This window comes from Nerophis lumbriciformis, linkage group LG02, assembly GCF_033978685.3.
Source record: "Nerophis lumbriciformis linkage group LG02, RoL_Nlum_v2.1, whole genome shotgun sequence".
In the NCBI taxonomy this organism is placed as follows: Eukaryota; Metazoa; Chordata; class Actinopteri; order Syngnathiformes; family Syngnathidae; genus Nerophis; species Nerophis lumbriciformis.
Window position 1 is genome coordinate 57,050,984 of NC_084549.2, and position 18,989 is coordinate 57,069,972.

General features: G+C 40.3%; 1 protein-coding gene across 1 annotated transcript in view; it reads right to left on the reverse strand.

Moving 5' to 3' along the window:
- lrpprc (leucine-rich pentatricopeptide repeat containing) overlaps window positions 1–18,989 on the reverse strand; it is a 150,512-nt gene that overhangs the window by 117,698 nt on the left and 13,825 nt on the right. Inside the window, exons 12-13 of the mRNA XM_061965277.2 lie at window positions 3,391–3,509; window positions 389–479 (exon numbers count right to left, since the gene is read on the reverse strand). Coding sequence (XP_061821261.1) covers window positions 389–479; window positions 3,391–3,509 — 210 coding nt within the window. The remainder of the gene's footprint in view (window positions 1–388; window positions 480–3,390; window positions 3,510–18,989) is intronic.

Here is an 18,989-nt window from a genome sequence, read left to right on the forward strand (position 1 = left end):
GTCGTTGTGTGGCTGATAAAATGTGAAAAAACAGACTTATGTGTGATTAAATTTTTTTTTTTTTTTTTACAAATGTTAGAGACTAAACTCAGCTAAAAGACAAAAACAGAAAAAGAGCTATCCATTATTCAACCAACCCCCTCAAGTCCTCAATCCTCTGCCAGTTGAGGCGCCTCTCGTTCTTGGTCTTTACATATTCACACAGACTAATCTCTTAAAAGGCCTGATGAGCGCTGACAACAGAGTGTGTGTGTGTGTGTGTGTGAGCTAGCACCGGGCCAATTACCCTGCAGGCGAAGCAGCAATTTTTATAATGACAGGTGCTCAAGATGCAGGCTAAAGTTTCTTTAGGAATGTGAGTGTGCTCACGCGTGTGCATAAGACCTACACAAGGCGTAGAGTTCGGTCAAGTTGTTTGAAGCCAGAAAGCGAATATTCGAAATCAGGAGGCTGTCCAACTGCATATTGATGCCTGCATCCTAAAAACAAGGAAATACCACCATCAGAAAAGTGTTTCTTTTTACTACGCACGCACACAGGGATGTAATGATAAACGGTATAATAATAAACCGCGGGTCAACTTTCGATGGTTAGTATTAGTGTATGAAATTAAAATAATCATAAAACCGTGATTGATAACACTTCAATAAACTCATGAGCCGGTGATGCTCCATGCTAGCGCTAGCTCATTAGCTAGCTTAAATGCTAACACGACTACGAGAGAACGTCTTTCCCTATTGAGAAACGACATACCCCAATATAAACTTGTGTAAACACATTACTGTCAACTAAACTACTCAATTATGTACAATTAACTTACAGACTGTGCTATCATAGTACAGAGTGTTCGATCTATACATCAATGAATAATAACAGGAAGTGAACTCACGTAAAGTCACATACGGTGCATCTGGAAAGTATTCCCAGCGCTTCACTTTTTACACATTTTTGTTATGTTACAGCCTTATTCCAAAATGGAATAAATTCACTTTTTCCCTCAAAATTCTACACACAATACCCTATAATGACAATTTGAAAAGTTTTAATTTTTTTTTATTTTGCAAATTGGTTATAAATATATATATATATTTTTTTTTAAACCACACGTACGTAAGTATTCATAGGTTGTTTTTCTTTTAACATTTTTGAAAATGTAATAAAAGTAAAAAACTAAAGATATATTCAGAGCATTTGCTCAATACATGGTGCACCTTTGGCAGAAATTACATCAAGTATTTTTGAATACGATACCACAAGCTTGGCACACCTATCTTCGGGCAGTTTCGCCCATTCCTCTTTACAGCACCTCTCAAGCTCCACCAGGTTGGTTTTCATCCAGCATGTCTCTGTAAATTGCTGCATTCATCTTTCCCTCTATCATTACCAGTCTCCCAGTTCCTGCCACTGAAAACCGTCCCCACAGCATGATGCTGCCACCACCAGGCTCATTGGCCTGGTGATGAGCCTGGTTTCCTCCAAAGATGACGCCCAGCATTCACGCCAAAGAGTTCACGCTTTGTCTCATCAGACCAGAGAATTTTGTTTCTCATGGTCTGTGAAAATACATAACTGCAATGACAAGCTTTCTCACTGCTGAGGATAATGGGGAGAATTTTGTCAAACTAAGAAATGGCCTCCGTCTGGCCACTTTACCATACATGCCTGATTGGTGGATTGCTGCAGAGATGGTTGTCCTCCTGGAAGGTTCTCCTCTCTCCAAAGAAAAATAATGTAGCTCTGACAGAGTGACCATCGGGTTCTTGGTCACCTCCCTGACTAAACTAAAATGAATTCAGCTATGTACAGAAACATCCTGGATTAAAAAAACAACGCTGTCCATCCAACCTGATGGAGTTTGAGAGGTGCTGCAAAGAGGAATGGGTGAAACTGCCCAACGATAGGTGTGCTAAGCTTGTGGCATTGTATTCAAACAGACTTGAGTAGGGATGATGTTCGTTAAGAAATTATCGAGTTCGAGCCCATTATCGAATCCTCTTATCGAACCGATTCCTTATCGAATCCAGATAGGTTGTTGTGTGTGCACTGAGTTCCAAAAGCCATAGATGTTATATGACTGGGCCGGCACGCTGTTTATATGGAGGAAAAGCGGACGTGACTGAGGACAAGCATGCGGCCGTTATAGGGTGAGGGTTTCAGGTCAGAGAGGACGCTAAAGGTTAAATCACCAAAATGATTCCCGGGCGCGGCCACCGCTGCTGCCCACTGCTCCCCTCACCTCCCAGGGGGTGATCAAGGGTGATGGGTCAAATGCAGAGAATAATCTCGCCACACCTAGTGTGTGTGTGACAATCATTGGTACTTTAACTTTTAACTTTAAAGGCATGCCCCCAGTGAGCATATAGTGCTGCTATGTGCGTTGTAAATTTAAAAAATTGCCGACAAACACATCACCAACGAGGACGAGGTGCCGCTCACTTTGGACATCCCGGTGAAGCACCCTGGAGAAGGAGGGGACCAGCACGGTAGCGAATCGAAACGCACATCAGGGCAAGAGAAGTTGTTGTGCTAGCTTGCTATGCTAATGGCCAACGAGACTGACTTTGAAAATGAGGAGAGGGAATCTGGCGTGTTTGATGGAGAATTTGCCCAGCTGTTCATTTCGGACACAGAAGATGAGGACTTTGATGGATTTGTGGATGAGGATTGATCAAAAAAATAATGTGAGTACATTGATAAATACTTCAATAAAGTACAACCCAACTCAGCTTTGCTCCTGCTGCCTTTTTAAAACAGCGTCCATGCATGCTAGCGTATGTTTTAAGCTAGCGTATGTTTAACCATGCCTGCGCCCAAATATACGCTGCGCTTTATTTATGCGTTAAATACAGAAATAGCACCCGTAACTGACACAGCGCCTTTTAATATGGTGCGCCCTATGGTCGCGAAAATATGGAATCGTGGCTTCGATAACGGGAACCGGTTCTCAAAAAGGGATTTTAATCCATGGAATCGGTCCTTTCTTAACGAACAATCGGGAGAACCGGTTTCGAACATCATCCCTGGACTTGAGGCTGTAATTGCTGCTAAAGGTGCATCTACAAAGTATTGAGCAAAGGGTCTGAATACTTATGGTTTTTCAGTTTTAATAAATAAAGTAAAAAATAAAATAACTTTTCAAAATGTCATAATGGGATATTCTCTGTAGTATTTTGAGGGCACAAATAAATTGTTTTCACTTTGGATCCAGGCTTTAGCATAATAAAATGTGGAAAAAGTGAAGTGCTGTGAAAACTTTCCGGGTGCACTGTATATCGGAACACTAAAACCTATACAAATTAAAACAGAAGAAGATAAACATATTTAAACATTCACTATTTAACAATATTTAATCGGCCAATTAAATGATATTGTGTGCCAATATACACGCACCTTTAAGGCCTGTCGAGCTGCCTCAGTGGTGGGGAAGACCGGGTAGAAGTACTTGGAAATAGTCTCGATGTCAGGGTCCACCCCAAGCTGCTGCATAACTTTTAACACCATCACTGCACCTGATAAAACACATTAAGTCCTCAAAACATGAATGATAAGTGCACACTCAAAAACACAATAGTTAATTTGGCAATTTATCCACAGCACCGGTTTTATTTACTTTTAATCATCATTTCAACTTTGTATTATGTATTTTTATTATTTTATTAATTATATACATTAGTTAGTGATGAGTCAAACGGCACTAAAGCATTGATGCCTTATGAAACACAAAAAGTGAAAGTGTCCCTCGATACCTCCATGTGCTTGTCACTTTAAGAAAAATACCACATGACCAATACAACTGCTGTGTCTTTTGACTGCAAAGCACAAAACTATTGTGAGCCAAAATAATCTACCTGATAAACAGAAAGCTCATACTGACATAAAAAAATTATATAATAAAAATTGGAGGTGTGGCATTGGTTTTTATCGCCATCATAAATCTAAATATATCTAAAAAAAATAAATAAAAAATCCAAAGTGTGGGAATTTATATATTTTTTTGCGACAAGTTATTTTACTCGTTTACTATTTGGCTCCTTGACATGAGTGCGCATATCTTATTACCTTATTACCCATCTCTCGAAAATAATCATGTTAAATTAAATGTAAATCTGTTGGAAAATGATGGTTCTTTTTTCGGTTTGAAATTTGAAAATATATACAAAAATGTTTTTATTTCACTGTCACCTTGGAGTCAAAGCTGTCCAGAGTATATATGAAAATACATAACCACAATGACAAGCTTTCCCACTGCTCAGGATAGTGGGGAGAAAAGGAAACAAAATTCAACCCCAAATTATGAGAGCAGGCATTGTACCGGTGTGTGTTCTGTGCGGGAAGAAGTACCCAGAAACCAGAAGTTTAGCACAATTGCATTGAAGACATTGTTGCCATTTTCGTGTAATTACTTACGTCAAAGAGGTCTATGGATGTTGTCATTCATCCAGGTCATTGTATTCGCAGGGCATTCAATCAATCACAACTCCAATGTTCAGTTCGTCTTAGAAAATATATTGCCTCATTAGTTCATGCTCATTGACTTAAAAGGGTCAGATCGAGTTTCTAATCTAAGATGATACATAGGGATAAGAGACAAAACGTCTAAGAAAAACTGAACAGTCAATTTGCGACCAATTTAGTGCCTTCAGAATACTTGTGTAAAACTGGATTTTTGGCTTTGACCACTACCAAAAAGACGGTAAAAACATGTAGCGCCTGTCAATCAGGTAGATCCAACCACACTATCATCTTCTCTGGCATCTCTGCGGTGCAAACTTAACTCCAACCTGTGTGTTTTGTAGTGTTTTCACTAATCCGGCCAGTGAGAGGTTTGATGGAAACGAGCCGGTTGAATACACTCAAGTGCAAGCCTGAAGCTTGTGTAGGCTGTGGGTCCAAGCACGCGCGTGCGCGCGTGCACGCACGCACGCACGCACGCACGCACACACGCGCACACACGCACACACACTTTCTCTTAGCCCTGCAGTTTTATTCCAGCTAAATGCTTATGGATGCCAGCCGCTCTACCGCCTTGGACTGGTGGAATAACACATACATAGACACGCACTTGGCCTGAAGTGGACTCTTGCAACCATCACCCTGCTCTCCAGCAGAGCCCTGAGGTCCTGCCTCAGGGCAGTGAGGCCTAAACAGCCACATGCATATGGAGCAGCCACTCACTCACACACATGCAGTACACAGATGCCCTCCGAGTGTGTGTGTGTGTGTGTGTGTGCGCGCGTGTATAAGAGAGCACTTTGCATATGTCCACCGGCGTGCCCGTGCGAGCCAAAATGAACACAGGTCTGTGTATATACCGTACACGTGTGGTCACTTTAAGGGCACTTTGTTGACAGAAATATCAGCGTATATATACGGCCGCATACCGCCCTCCCATGCGGCCTTCTGCAAACTACCTAAAAGTGCTTGGGTTGGCACACCTCGTCATGCTGTGTATTTATGTGCTCCACTCGGGTTTCATAACACACACACACACATATCTACATCTCTGTTTCTGCATCCTCCTGGGATGTATATGCTCACCTGGCAGTCTTGCTCTTTAGCTAAATAAATTATGAGTCCCAGGCTTTTATACGCCATTAAAACCTTGCGGAAGCGTTAAGGGCAGGTATGGCTACCTGAATCGCTGCGTCCATTTATCCCCGTTGGTCCACATCGCTCATTCATCCGCCGCCCTCTCACTATCCATCTCAACCCATTTTTCCAAGAATAAAAGCAAACAGACGATCTTCCTCCTTCTCAATGGACTATCTGTCCATTCAGCCCGGCGACTTGTCCATTCGTATCCCTCCACTTAATCGCTTTCCCGCGTTTTTGTTTTTTTTGTTTGTTTTTTTATGAAAGAAGAGCAGAAGCGCATCAGTTCCTGTTGAATAATCCATCAATTTTGCTGTGGCTGACAAACAAAACAAGTGAATGGAGACCAGGAATAGAGGGGAAAAAAAGCAAGAGTCATGAAACCTGTGCAATCCTCACAATTTAAAAGACCCCCTGGATAAGCAAAGTATAAAATCATAATTGTACTATAAATAAATACAGGCCAGTACGAATCAAAGCACTATAAACATAACTATTTGTTGATAATTTGAAAAAATGTGTATATCATTGCATTATTTAATTTTATTGTTAGAATACAACGTAAAAAATGTGAGGTTTATAATAAATTTCTATAGCCACAGCAGTCAGTGTGTGTATAACGATAACTGCACTTTGATGAACTCAAAGTCTGACTGACGCCATGGAAACAAAAAACAACGTCTTTCCCCATTAAGAAACGTCATACCCTAATATAAACTTGTATAACTACATTATTGTCTGAGCAACTTAACTATCCAATTGTGCACATTGAACCTACAAGCTGTGCTCTCCTCCAACAGTGGAAAGCATGAATATATATTGTGTCTGTTGTCTAATAATTTTTTTAAATAAAACTTGGTTAAAAGATTTTAGTATGTACAAGTACTTTTGGGCACATTAAAAAATAATGTGATCATTTTCGTCGCAATAACGGTAAAGAGAAACTTTATATCGTTCACGTAATCCTATGAGATCCTCAGTGAACTGAAGTCTCTTGAGACATTAAGTCGAACTTGAAATTAAAACTAAGATATTCAATTATGCACATTGAACCTATAAGCTGTGCTCTCTTAAAAAGAGTGATTTTTCTACACTTACAGGAATACGAAACAGAGTTGTTTTTACGTGTGTTCAAAGATCGCTGAAACATCCATCCATTTACGACCGCTTGTCCCTTTTGGGGTCGCGGGGGGTGCTGGAGCCTATCCCAGCTGCATTCGGGCGGAAGGCGGGGTACACCCTGGACAAATCGCCACCTCATCACAGCCGCCAGAAACAATAAATAATAAAATAGATTTGTTATGCACTTCTCATTTAAATACATTTAAAAGTTATACAGTACTAACCAATACCTAAAACAATAAAAGCTTGGTATTTTATCGGTTTTAATGGCAAAGATTAAAAATCAGTGAAAAATAAGAAACAAAACATGTAGAATAGTGTGTTTTCTATTTGAGTTATTTAAAAAAAATTACTTGGTCAAAAGATTTCAACGTGTTTTAGTACTTTTTCAGCACATTCAACAATATCTCAATAAGGCCAACCGTGATAATTTTAGTCACGATAACCGTGATATGAAATGTTCACACCGTTACATCCCTACATACGGTGTAACATTATTTTTGCATTATCCTGGGGCATATTATTCACCTTATAGTTAAAATTAAGTGTGTTCTGCAGACCATCGGTGACAATATCAGAGGGTGAGTGAATTGAATTAGGTAGGACAAGCCAAGGCAAAATGGAGTATATTCTGAACGGAAGATTATGACAAACAACAATTTGGTGCAATACCATGTGGCATCTCATCCAAGTAAGCTCTGGGCCTTGAATATGTTGGTGCATGGCGTAGAAAGTGAGGGACAAGAGATGACGGAGAGGGGAGGCCCTCTCCAGGTTGGTTAGCATGAAGGCTGACATAAATCCGGGTGAGAAGTATCAAAAGTAGTGAGTTAAGGATGGCAGCGGTCACAAGATATCATCGTCAGACTCATGTCTGCAGGTTAACTGTCAAGGATGAGAGGAACGGAGCAGAGAGGGGAGCCAACCGGTCGCTGTCGTCTCCAAGCTGTCCTTGGACATGAGTACCTGTCACTTCTCTTCTTTTTAATCCCCCCGCCTACCACACCCCTACCACCACTACATCTGACTCTGCATCCTCATCGCATAACAGATTATTTAGAATGAAAGCCTTTTTCGCTTAACTGTAACAGTGGTTTCTTACCCTTCCTACCCCCCTGTTGGACTACTCGACCACTAAAGCGCTTGGTGGTTTATTAGGGCGTACTCAAACTAGGCTAGTCGAACCATGCCTGAAACACCTAAAGCAAAGTTCAATGCACACAGTATAGCAGAGTCACAAAATGACTGTAATGCGATCGCTCCTCAAAATGTAAACTATTTATAACAGATAAAATATACAAAGGCTCAAAATGAGCCACGGGTAAAAACCTGCACAACACTCGCTAAATGCGCAATTAAGATAAGTCATTTTGGTCACGTGGTCACCCATCTTGCATGTAATTATTGACAAATAATCCGAACAACTTCAAAAAAAAAAAAATGGAAATAATCAAACAAAGTCAAGGAATGCTCATGCTAGGGATGGGTACCATTCACATTAGAACAGATACAGTACCAATTCCCAGTACTTGGGAATCGATACAAGTACTCAACAGTACCAATTTTTGTTACTTTTGTGTGTGTTAAAAAAATACTGTTTTGATAATAAAATCTAATTTGTATTGCAATATTTAAAAATTAAGCTGATTATGATAACTGCTGTCCAGTTATATCTTGTTTCATTATCACATTTCTGAGTCTCATTTGCAGGTATGACATTAAGTTGCTAGTCCAAGATGTTAAATAGTAGTCGTATATATAATTAATGGTGTGTTGTTTTGGTTTTTGTTGCTCCCCCCCAAAAAAGTAAGTATTGTACTTATAACCCAACAGCTGTACGATTGTAACGTGCACCTTTGTTGTAGTTTCCAAAAACAAATTTGGAGGTGTGGAAATAAATCGCCATGTAAAATTGCTAATGCTAATCAGTAGCATGTCAATAGCAAAGACAAAGTATATTAGGTTCATGCTACAAAAGTGGAGCATTGCTTTACGTACGTCGGAGAGTTTTTTGGGTCGATGTCTTTGTTGGCATTGAAAATGGCAACATCACCTAGAGGTAGTTTGGCCGAGTCCGCTCTCAGTGCTGCTGGAGTCATTACCAAGTGCCGAAGTGCGAAGAGACGGTTGAGTCGGCAACCGGCAACTCAGGAACCCAAACATGGCATTGTTGAATTTTAAGTGAACTTGTGGGACCAGCACGATTCATGCTGTATTTTAATTCACACACTTCTATAGTTCCCCTTATTTTTTTGAGTAAATAATAGTACATTGACACTATAAAGTAATAAAAAATAATTACATTTGGCGCATTAATCTCAGTCATAAAAACACATAACACACCTGGTCTGCCAGAACAAGAAGACGGAGCAACGGGTTCAGTGTTGCCAACTTTGCAACATTCTCACTAAATGTCGCTAGCAATCAGAGCCCTTTAGAATGGATACATTTGATCGAGTTGAGACATGAAGTGAAAATACAGACCGTTCTTCTCAATGAGCTGTAATGCTGTGAATCATTTAAGTGCTCTGTCAAGTGGTTGTAATTCACAATTTTAAAAAAAGAACAGAAGAAGAAGAATTGTCATTTTCCGTAAGTTCACAACCACAGTGAATGATTTGGGACAGCACTACACATGCACTCAGGACAAGTGTGCACCGTGTTCTTATTGAAGTGTACTGATGGAAGTATTCCATTTGAGACAACCTCGCTGAGCGCATGTCTACGGGGGAAGTAGAGCCTAAGTCCAACACGGCAGGAATGGCTTAGTGTGAGTACACACTTTGATGGACAGGACAGGTGGGTTCAAGGTGAGGTCACATGACAATGAGTACAGACCTGCAGATAGAAAAGCCAACAAACTACGCAAGTAGTGAGGTAACCTTGCTCTCCCCCACACCTCGCTGCCCTTGTTCTCTTGCTACATTGTGTCACATGTGATAAAAGTGCACGGCGTCGCCAGGACTGACAAGTGGCGACGAGCTGGCGGCAGGTGGGCAAGCGCGGCCCAGCATATGCTTCCGCTAAAACACACCAAATCCACACCTCATCGAAATGCACCAAGCACCCCCCACCCCTCACTTTCCTTTTTCCAATTCCGCAGCTCCGGCCTCTCTGCCCGCTAGTGACACCTGTGGACAAAAAGTGACACGGCGCTTAATATTTCATGGGTCGTGCACAGTGGGGCGCGTAATCCAAAGTGAATTCCCTCAGAGCGCTCGCATTTACATGAAATCAAGTCACTCCGCATCAGTCACATCACCTGCACCGCCTCCCCCCTCTGTGAGGCCGCCCTCCCTCTCCGTCCGTCCGTCCACACACACACACACACACCCCCTGCAGCCAGGGAGTGTGTAAGAGCGCGCGGAGGGGAAGCGCCTGCATCATTCATGAGGGTTAAGGCCAACCAAAGAGAACTTTCTCCACTTTCCCTCCTTCCGTTTTACACTGCCATGACTAAATGGACGCCGCCTGTGTTTGTGTCTTAAGGAATGTGCGGTTAGGACAGCGAGTATGTGCGCTTTAAAGCCATGCTTTTTTTCTCTCTCTGATCTGCCAAGTCAGGCGCTCAAGCATCTCACCGCTCAACCTGAGAAGCCGTCTCGACCGCACAAGGAGTCAATCTGCAGCTCCGTCGCGTTGGACGGAGCGCTTCCTCCTCCCTGCCAGCTCAAATGATGTCAATTAACTGACAGGGGCAAAATGCATCATTTATTAATCGCTGTAAAAAACCCCAAAGAGAGAAGAGCGGGCGTTTGGCATAAATAAAGCACTTAAAAGCCAAGCCGCTGCCGAAGACGCATTTGACAGCACGTCCGCTAACGAGTTGTGAATTCTGACAAGTCTCCAAATGTCAGCTATCTGTCACTGAGACCATTCTGACACAGCTCCTTCTCCTCCCCCTTTTGAGTTCATATACCGTATTTTCCAGACTATAGAGCGCACTTGGTATTCAAGCCTCACCCACTAAATTTTAGAAGAAAAAAATATTTTTCCATTTATTAGCCGTAGATATATACGTTGTGAAATTAGTTATTTACACAAAGATATTGAAAATGTTTATTTAGATAACTTAATTGTTTTCAAACGGGCTGATGAATCAAAACAGAAGTCATCGTAATGGACCCACCAGCTGTGGAAGCTAGCCCTCCAATCAGCTAAACAGACTCAATAACTCCACAGTGACATATTGGTGAATTTACTGAGGAATTTGTGAAACTGAAACAATACAAAAAGAATGCCATTCTGAGTTAATAATACCAACACAGACACTTGTAAACGTGTTAGGATATTAGCTAAAGCTAATGTACAAATATGCATGAAAACACTCCAACATGGGACTGTTTAGTAAGTATGAACAGTTTTAGTTATATTGTAAAACTTACCAACGTTGCTTGGAGTGATGCATAAAGAATGTATACGAGGAGAAACACTATAGAAGACAGGACGACTCTTCTATGTCGCTTGAAATGTCTAGTCTAAACAGAAAGGCACTGCAGCACCTGCAGTGAGCGAACTCGTCCAAAAGATGGCACCATTGCACAAACAATGCACCATTTTGGTGTGTCTGCTTGTTTAAAAAAATAAGAACTACTTACATTACGGCCGTCAGCAAAGAAAAATGTACCGGTATACATCAGCCACACCATTTAATCAGCCACAGGGTTCAAAGCCACAGAGTTCAAAGTGTAGGAAAAAAGTAGTGGCTTATAGTCTGGAATGTATGTGAGCGGGGCAATTCAACGAAAAAATTAGCCAGCCATTAATATTGTCACAAAGTGAAAGTGGGGACAAAAAACAGGATGAGCTTCACCTGTCATTGGCAAAAATATTCAAACAACAAAAATGCTCAAATTTGGAACGATCCCTTGTGGATCAATAAAGTTTGTCTAAGTCTAAGTCTAAAAAGCAACAAGGGTCAAAGTCCCAGTTGTTAGACAACTCACGAGTCGATTACGATTCTTGGGTAGACGATTTGATTCATAATCCTTTGACGATTCAGATTCTTAATTCAAACTAATTTTAGCAATATTATTTAGTATACAAATTATAATGAAACCTGTCAAAACAAAAGCTCCTCTTGCCTGCTGACACAGGACATATAACACACAGGGGGCAAGAAAATATATATTTTTTAGCAACCCTACTCGTTAAGGTCTATTTTTGAGCTAATTCCTGACATTACTGTACAGTCCTTCTTACAGGACTGCAATTTACTTGCGGCAGTGGCGCGTCGCGGGAATGACGACGTAATGATGCCATTATCAAAATTACATAATTGGTCTTGAGGCATGTGTGAAGGCTGGGTTAGGGGCTAGGATGTGGGTGTAGTTTCCTAATGAAGCCTTAGCTTGACGCTCCTCTACTTTCTCCTGCTGCCGCTTGCTGCGGCAACAACAAACAAAACTCCAGATGCTCCTCTTCGTTTTGTATCGTTTACTTGTCAACTTAATCCTTCTAAAACGTAAAACAATAACGATGTGGGAACAAATGAATGGCAAAATAAAGTGAGTTTGTTACAATAAGAAAGAGTTAGAAAAAGTAAGAGTAAGGTCAAAAAACTGTGAATTGATTAACGTGGACCCCGACAAACAAGTTGAAAAACTTATTCGGGTGTTACCATTTAGTGGTCAACTGTACGGAATATGTACTGTACGGTGCAATCTACTAATAAAAGTTTCAAACAATCAATCAATCTGTGTGGCTCGATTCCACCATACCTGACTGCCATTACCCATAATACATTGTGTCCAAACCATGTTACCACACAGATCCTTCCGCCATACAGGACTGTCTCAGAAAATTAGAATATTGTGATAAAGTTCTTTATTTTCTGTAATGCAATTAAAAAAACAAAAATGTCATACATTCTGGATTCATTACACATCAACTGAAATATTGCAAGCCTTTTATTATTTTAATATTGCTGATTATGGCATACAGCTTAAGAAAACTCAAAAATCCCATCTCAAAATATTACAATATTTCCTCAGACCAAGTTAAAAAAAAAGATGTATTACAGCAAAACAAAATCAAACATTTGAAAATGTCAATTAATGCACTAAGTACTTTGTTGGGAATCCTTTTGCACGGATTACTGCATCAATGCGGCGTGGCGTGGAGGCAATCAGCCTGTGGCATTGCTGAGGTGTTATGGATGCCTAGGATGCTTCAATAGCGGCCTTTAGCTCATTTGCATTATTGGGTCGGGTGTCTTTCAGCTTCTTCTTCACAATACCCCACAAATTCTCTATGGGGTTCAGGTCAGGGGAGTTGGCAGGCCAATCGAGGACAGTAATGCCATGGTCAGTACACCAGTTACTGGTGGTTTTGGCACTGTGGGCAGGTGCCAGGTCATGCTGGAAAATGAAATCATCATCTCCATAGAGCTTTTCAACAGATGGAAGCATGTAGTGCTCTAAAATCTCTTGGTACACAGCTGCATTGACTCTGGACTTGAGGAAACACAATGCACCAACACCAGCAGCTGACATGGCTCCCCAAACCATTGCTGACTGTGGGAACTTCACACTGGATTTCAAGCAACTTGGATTTTGCTCCTCTCCAGCCTTCCTCCAGACTCTAGTGCCTTGACTTCCAAATTAAATACAAAACTTGCTTTTGTCTGAAAACAGGACTCTGGACCACTCTGCAACTGTCCAGTGCTTCTTTTCCATAGCCCAAGTAAAACGCTTCTAGAGATTTTAGAGCACTACATGCTTCCATCTGTTGAAAACCTCTATGGAGATGATGATTTCATTTTCCAGCATGATCTGGCACCTGCCCACAGTGCCAAAACCACAAGTAACTGGTGTACTGACCATGGCATTACTGTCCTCGATTGGCCTGCCAACTTCCTGACCTGAACCCCATAAAGAATGTGTGGAGTATTGTGAAGAAGAAGCTGAAAGACACCAGACCCAATAATGCAAATGAGCTAAAGGCCGCTATTGAAGTATCCTGGGCATCCATAACACCTCAGCAATGCCACATTGATTGCCTCTATGCCACGCCACATTGATGCAGTAATCCAAGCAAAAGGATTCCCAGCCAAGTACTGAGCGCATTAATTGACATTTTCAAATGTTTGGTTTTGTTTTGCTGTTATAAATCTTTTTTTTTTAACTTGGTCTGAGGAAATATTCAAATTTTTTGAGATAGGATTTTTGAGTTTTCTTAAGCTGTATGCCATAATCAGCAATATTAAGATAATAAAAGGCTTGCAATATTTCAGTTGATGTGTAATGAATCCAGAATGTATGACATTTTTGTTTTTTTAAATTGCATTAATTTTTTAATTGCATTACAGAAAATAAAGAACTTTATCACAATATTCTAATTTTCTGTGACAGTCCTGTATATTCAATTAAACAGGTACATATTCTACACGGTATTAAAGCAGTATAAAATAGTATGTCATCAAATTATTCAGACAAATGTAATAATTACAAATAAAGTGTACCTTATAATTATTCTAAGCATGCAATATATACATTTTCGTATTATTTAAATAAAGTAAATAGTCTCCTTTTGGCTGAATAAACATACATCACCTTCCATAAAATGTAAATTAACCTAAACATCATTTAGGCTCCTACAGTGGGTGAGACTCTAACCCAGTGGTTCTTAACCTGGGTTCGATCGAACCCTAGGGGTTCGGTGAGTCGGCCTCAGGGGTTCGGCGGAGCCTCTGCCGCAGAGGTCAAGACACACCCAACTCATCGTGAAAATAAAAACTTCTCCCTATCGGCATATTATGGATACCCCCAAACAATGTTCCCTCTAATTTCCAGGTGTGTAATTAGTTGTGAGTTCATGCACTGTGTTGGTTTTGTTCTTTGAACAAGGTGATTCTCATGCACGGTTCATTTTGTGCACCAGTAAAAAAAACATATAACTTTGTCTTGAATTTGAAATTTTTTTTATTTTTATTTTTCACTAAAGAAGGGTTCGGTGAATGCGCATATGAATCTGGTGACGTTCGGTACCTCCAACAAGGTTAAGAACCACTGCTCTAACCCAAACCCATGACAAAACGACATCATCAAATGTGCATATTTTGGCCTTGACGTGCGTACATGTGTGTGTGTGTGTGTGTGTGTGTGTGTGTGTGTGTGTGTGTGTGTGTGTGTGTGTGTGTGTGTGTGTGTGTGTGTGATGGACGCTGTAGGAGAGCGGAATAAAGTTGCAGGATTTATTACAAACAAGACGGAGCTGCCTGTGAGTGTGTTTAGATGGGGGAGGGGCCCACATATGGCGTCACATTAGTGCCAAAAATCCAAATGCATAAAAACTGTCATCGCGCGCTGATTCTCCACTTCGTGCGCGCGACACCCTTTTGTGCGCGCACGGTGCCTTTCTGCGCGCACGCCGTCTCGTTCTGTGCGCTGTCATGTTTCGTTTTGGCACTTTGGGGGCGGGTATGCTTAGACGGCCCCTTCTTTCTGATTGGTCAGGCGAAAAATGCTCAGAGCCAATCAGAAGTATAGCAGGGCGTGTCATCGTCAATATGTATCAAGATTTACGGAGGAAGAAGTAGATAAAAAAATGTCGCGCGCTGATGAAGGTTATTTTATACCACATAAACACAATACAGGGTAATACAAAATGTGACCCCAGTTAAATAATAAGACAACAAACACCATAATCACATCTTTCAGCCAGAACTGGTCCACCAGCAATAACATCCAACCATAACATTATTTTATATTTTCACTTCTTCTTGAACATTTGTTTTCTAATTTATGGAATTTCTTTTGATTCAGCCATAAAATTAATGAAATAATCTTTGAATTTTGTTTTTAAAATGTTAAAAATTGCCTTTTAATAATGTATTCTGAAACAGTTTAAAATAATCAGAGAACTGACCCTACACAACTATGTTGCACAATTAAGTAATTTTTTTTTTTTTAAAGCGAAAGAGGTCATTTCAACAGGTACAGCATCCTATGTCATATCTACATGTAATAAGATTTGTAACAAGGCAAACCGTTTGTAAATTGGTCTAAAATCGAGCAAGTTATGGTAATTTAATTAGTACATGTACCATTGACATCAATGTAATAATTGAGGCTAGCTGTCCGAGGTAAGATGGCTACAACGTTGCTACGCTGGAGAATCATTGGTCATATGAAAAATGCTCACAGCCAATCAGAAAGGAGGGGCCGTCTAAGCATATCCGCCCCCAAAGTGCCAAAAAGAAACATGACAGCGCGAGGAGAGATGCCAGAAGTACACGGAGAGCGCACAGACCGAGACGGCGCGCGCAGAAAGGCACCGCGCGCGCGCAAAAGGGTGTCGCGCGCGCACGAAGTGGAGAATCAGCGCGCGATAACAGTTTTTATGCGCTCGGATTTTTGACACTAATGTGACGCCATACCCACAAGAGCACCTGGTGCTCGTTGAGAAGAGCTATACGTGCTTTCATGTCAGCGTTTCCAAAAGTCTTGAAAAGGAGTATCAATCGATCAATCAATTACTTCATTGTCATAATAACACAAGTTATTCATGTCAACAAGATATTGTTGGAGCTTATTCTAGCACAGCCCTTCTCAAATAGTGGGGAACATGCTTTTTTGCCGTACCAGAATACGATGAAGCGTATGGCTTCACTGTAATCACGTTGGGAGACGGGGAAAGACTGGTGTGTTCCTTTAATGTTAATAAGCTTACAATGTTATGCAGAGGTATAGTTATAACATTTTTAAAGACAGATTATACTATTTATAGTCACGGTGGCGAGTGGGGGGGCAAAAATATTTTAATTTTCCTACGGGGGGCATAACAGAAAATATTTGAGAAGCACTGGTCTAGCGGCAGAGAACTCAAAGGTTTTGATAATTCACTTAAGAAAGCGACACTGGGTTGCATAACTCCATGTGAAGCGAGAATGCAAATTTGATTGGCATGTTCGTGTCACATGGGGCGATGCGCTGGCTAGAAGCAGAAAAGTGCTGTGCCTTAATGTTGCTCAGAAGATAAGGTGACGACATATATGCGTATAACTTTTACCCTGTTTGCATTTACGCACAAAACGGGCTGCATGAATCATTTTGCAGGAGAACTTAATCGTTTTCAGGACAAACTTTAAAAAAAAAATAATTTCCCACATGTTTTTCATGAATAGAAAATAGTTTGTTTACAGTTTGTATGTACATTTGCCAGGATACATAGGAACCCTGTTATTAAGGTAAAACAATGAATTAGGGGTCAACACTAAATATCGGACCGATAATTATCAGGCTCATATGATGCCGTACGTCATACTGATAAATAACATTAAAAAATACCTCGGATTATTTTAAAACCGCTCTAAACAGACGAGATTACTTGTACCGTGCTGGAGGTGGGTTTAGGTGAGCAAGTAAAGCGCTCCTTTTTTCCTGTCGTTAACTTGTAGTAAAACACTCATTGTAAACAAACGCCATGTTTGTTAATCATGTAGGACTTCTTCACGATTTCAGAGGAAGAAAAAAAAAAATCCATATCAGTCACCTAAAACGCTACGACAGCGTTTAGAAAGAAGAAAGACCCCTGTTGCTAAAAAAGCTGCCCCAGAGCCAGACGCAAAGAAAGGTGCGCACAAAGTGCAGTCAAATCTGAATTAGGCCTGGGCTATATGGCCTAAAAATAAAATCCAGATTTTTTTTCATTAAAAAAATGTGATTTATGATTTTTCACTACTTTTTAAAGAAACTAATGAATACAAATGACACACAAGTTTTCTTTTACTTGAACAAAAATTAGTAGTTTGAAATGACACGGCATCTTACTCTTAGCAAAATTAGAATTTGAATAATGTTCTTTTCAAACCAGATATAAATTGTACTTCTAATTGAATGATTTCCAAAGAACTAAATTAAGAGCTTCCTCTGGGAGGTGATACTTATGTCTTGAATAAAACACTTCTGTTAACAAAAAAGTAGCACCGCATATTGCCTGCAAATAAAATCATCTACAACATTGATATTAATGAAGTGCAAACTTAAAATTTCTGTCTTGAATACTTATGACAATAAGAATGTAGTATTCGACATTGTATACAAATAAATAATCAAGTAAAATATTGATGGACCATGGTTTTAGTAAGTGAATAAATGCAGGCTTTTTCTTTGTATGTGCTGAGAGACTGCTTTAATGATCGTTCTCCACTGTGCTTCTCTTTTTTCATACATGGTACCTTGTGTAAATGATTCCAGATTCAACAACAATAAGCTGCAGGTTGCGGGAGATTGTTTGTTTTTGCGGGCTAGTTTGCCTCGTAAAGAGTTGCATTAACCGCACTCGACTGGAAGCTTTTTGTGCTGCTACCGAAAAGTTTCCCGGAGCAAGAGGAGAAAAAAAACAGATTTTTTTATTATTTTTTTTTTATTGTTGTTTGCAAAAAAAAACATCTAAATGTATTGATAAAATCGATATATCGCCCAGGCCTAATCTAAATGAAAAACAAAACATATGAATACTTTTGTTGATTATATTTATATAGTATATCTTGTTAAACAGGAAGTTATATGTATAGGCTTGAAAAAAATATAACATGTGCATTGTCTATAGATGTTTCATGAATTTTAACATGAAGTAAATAATCTCTGAAAATATCCCGCTTTTATTGACGCCAAGTTAAGGTGAATAAACGCTACGCTATGATTACAGTATAAAAGAGTACACATCACAGTTATGAGTGTGTTAAACAAATACATACACAATGGATGTACATACTGCATCTACTTATCTATGTCGAATATGCTTGCTGCTATAAAGGGCAATCTTCTAGTGATATGAGAGGATCGGTTTTAAAAGATTTGCCATTCATGTCTGAGAGCATTTCCTGAAAGTCTGTGTCTTTTTTTGGAACGTGAGTGTGTGTATGTGTGTGTGCAAAGGGAAGTTGGGACCTCCTCTAAAAGTTTGCCATCTATTCGCCCAGAGAGATGTTTGTGCGTGTTTGTTTCATCTCCTCTCGCTCAAATGCCCTCACGCAGGAGCGGGTGGTGGGGGTGGGATCAAATCTTTTTGCCCTTGGCTGGCCCGGTCTGGTGAAATCTGTCCCAGCTGGGTCGTGCGGACATTAATATTTGAGGTGGAGCGCTCTTTTAAAAAGCTCTTTCTGCTAACAAAATAGCGGCTGAGGTCATAATCCTCCCCAACCCCAATCCCCCCTGTCTGAATTGCAAATTATAACATTTGAAGGGCAGATATCATGCATGGTCTCAAAATAAAAACAAAAAAATAGTTGCTTTGCACATGGGACGTACTAACAGCTGGTAGGCGCTTTA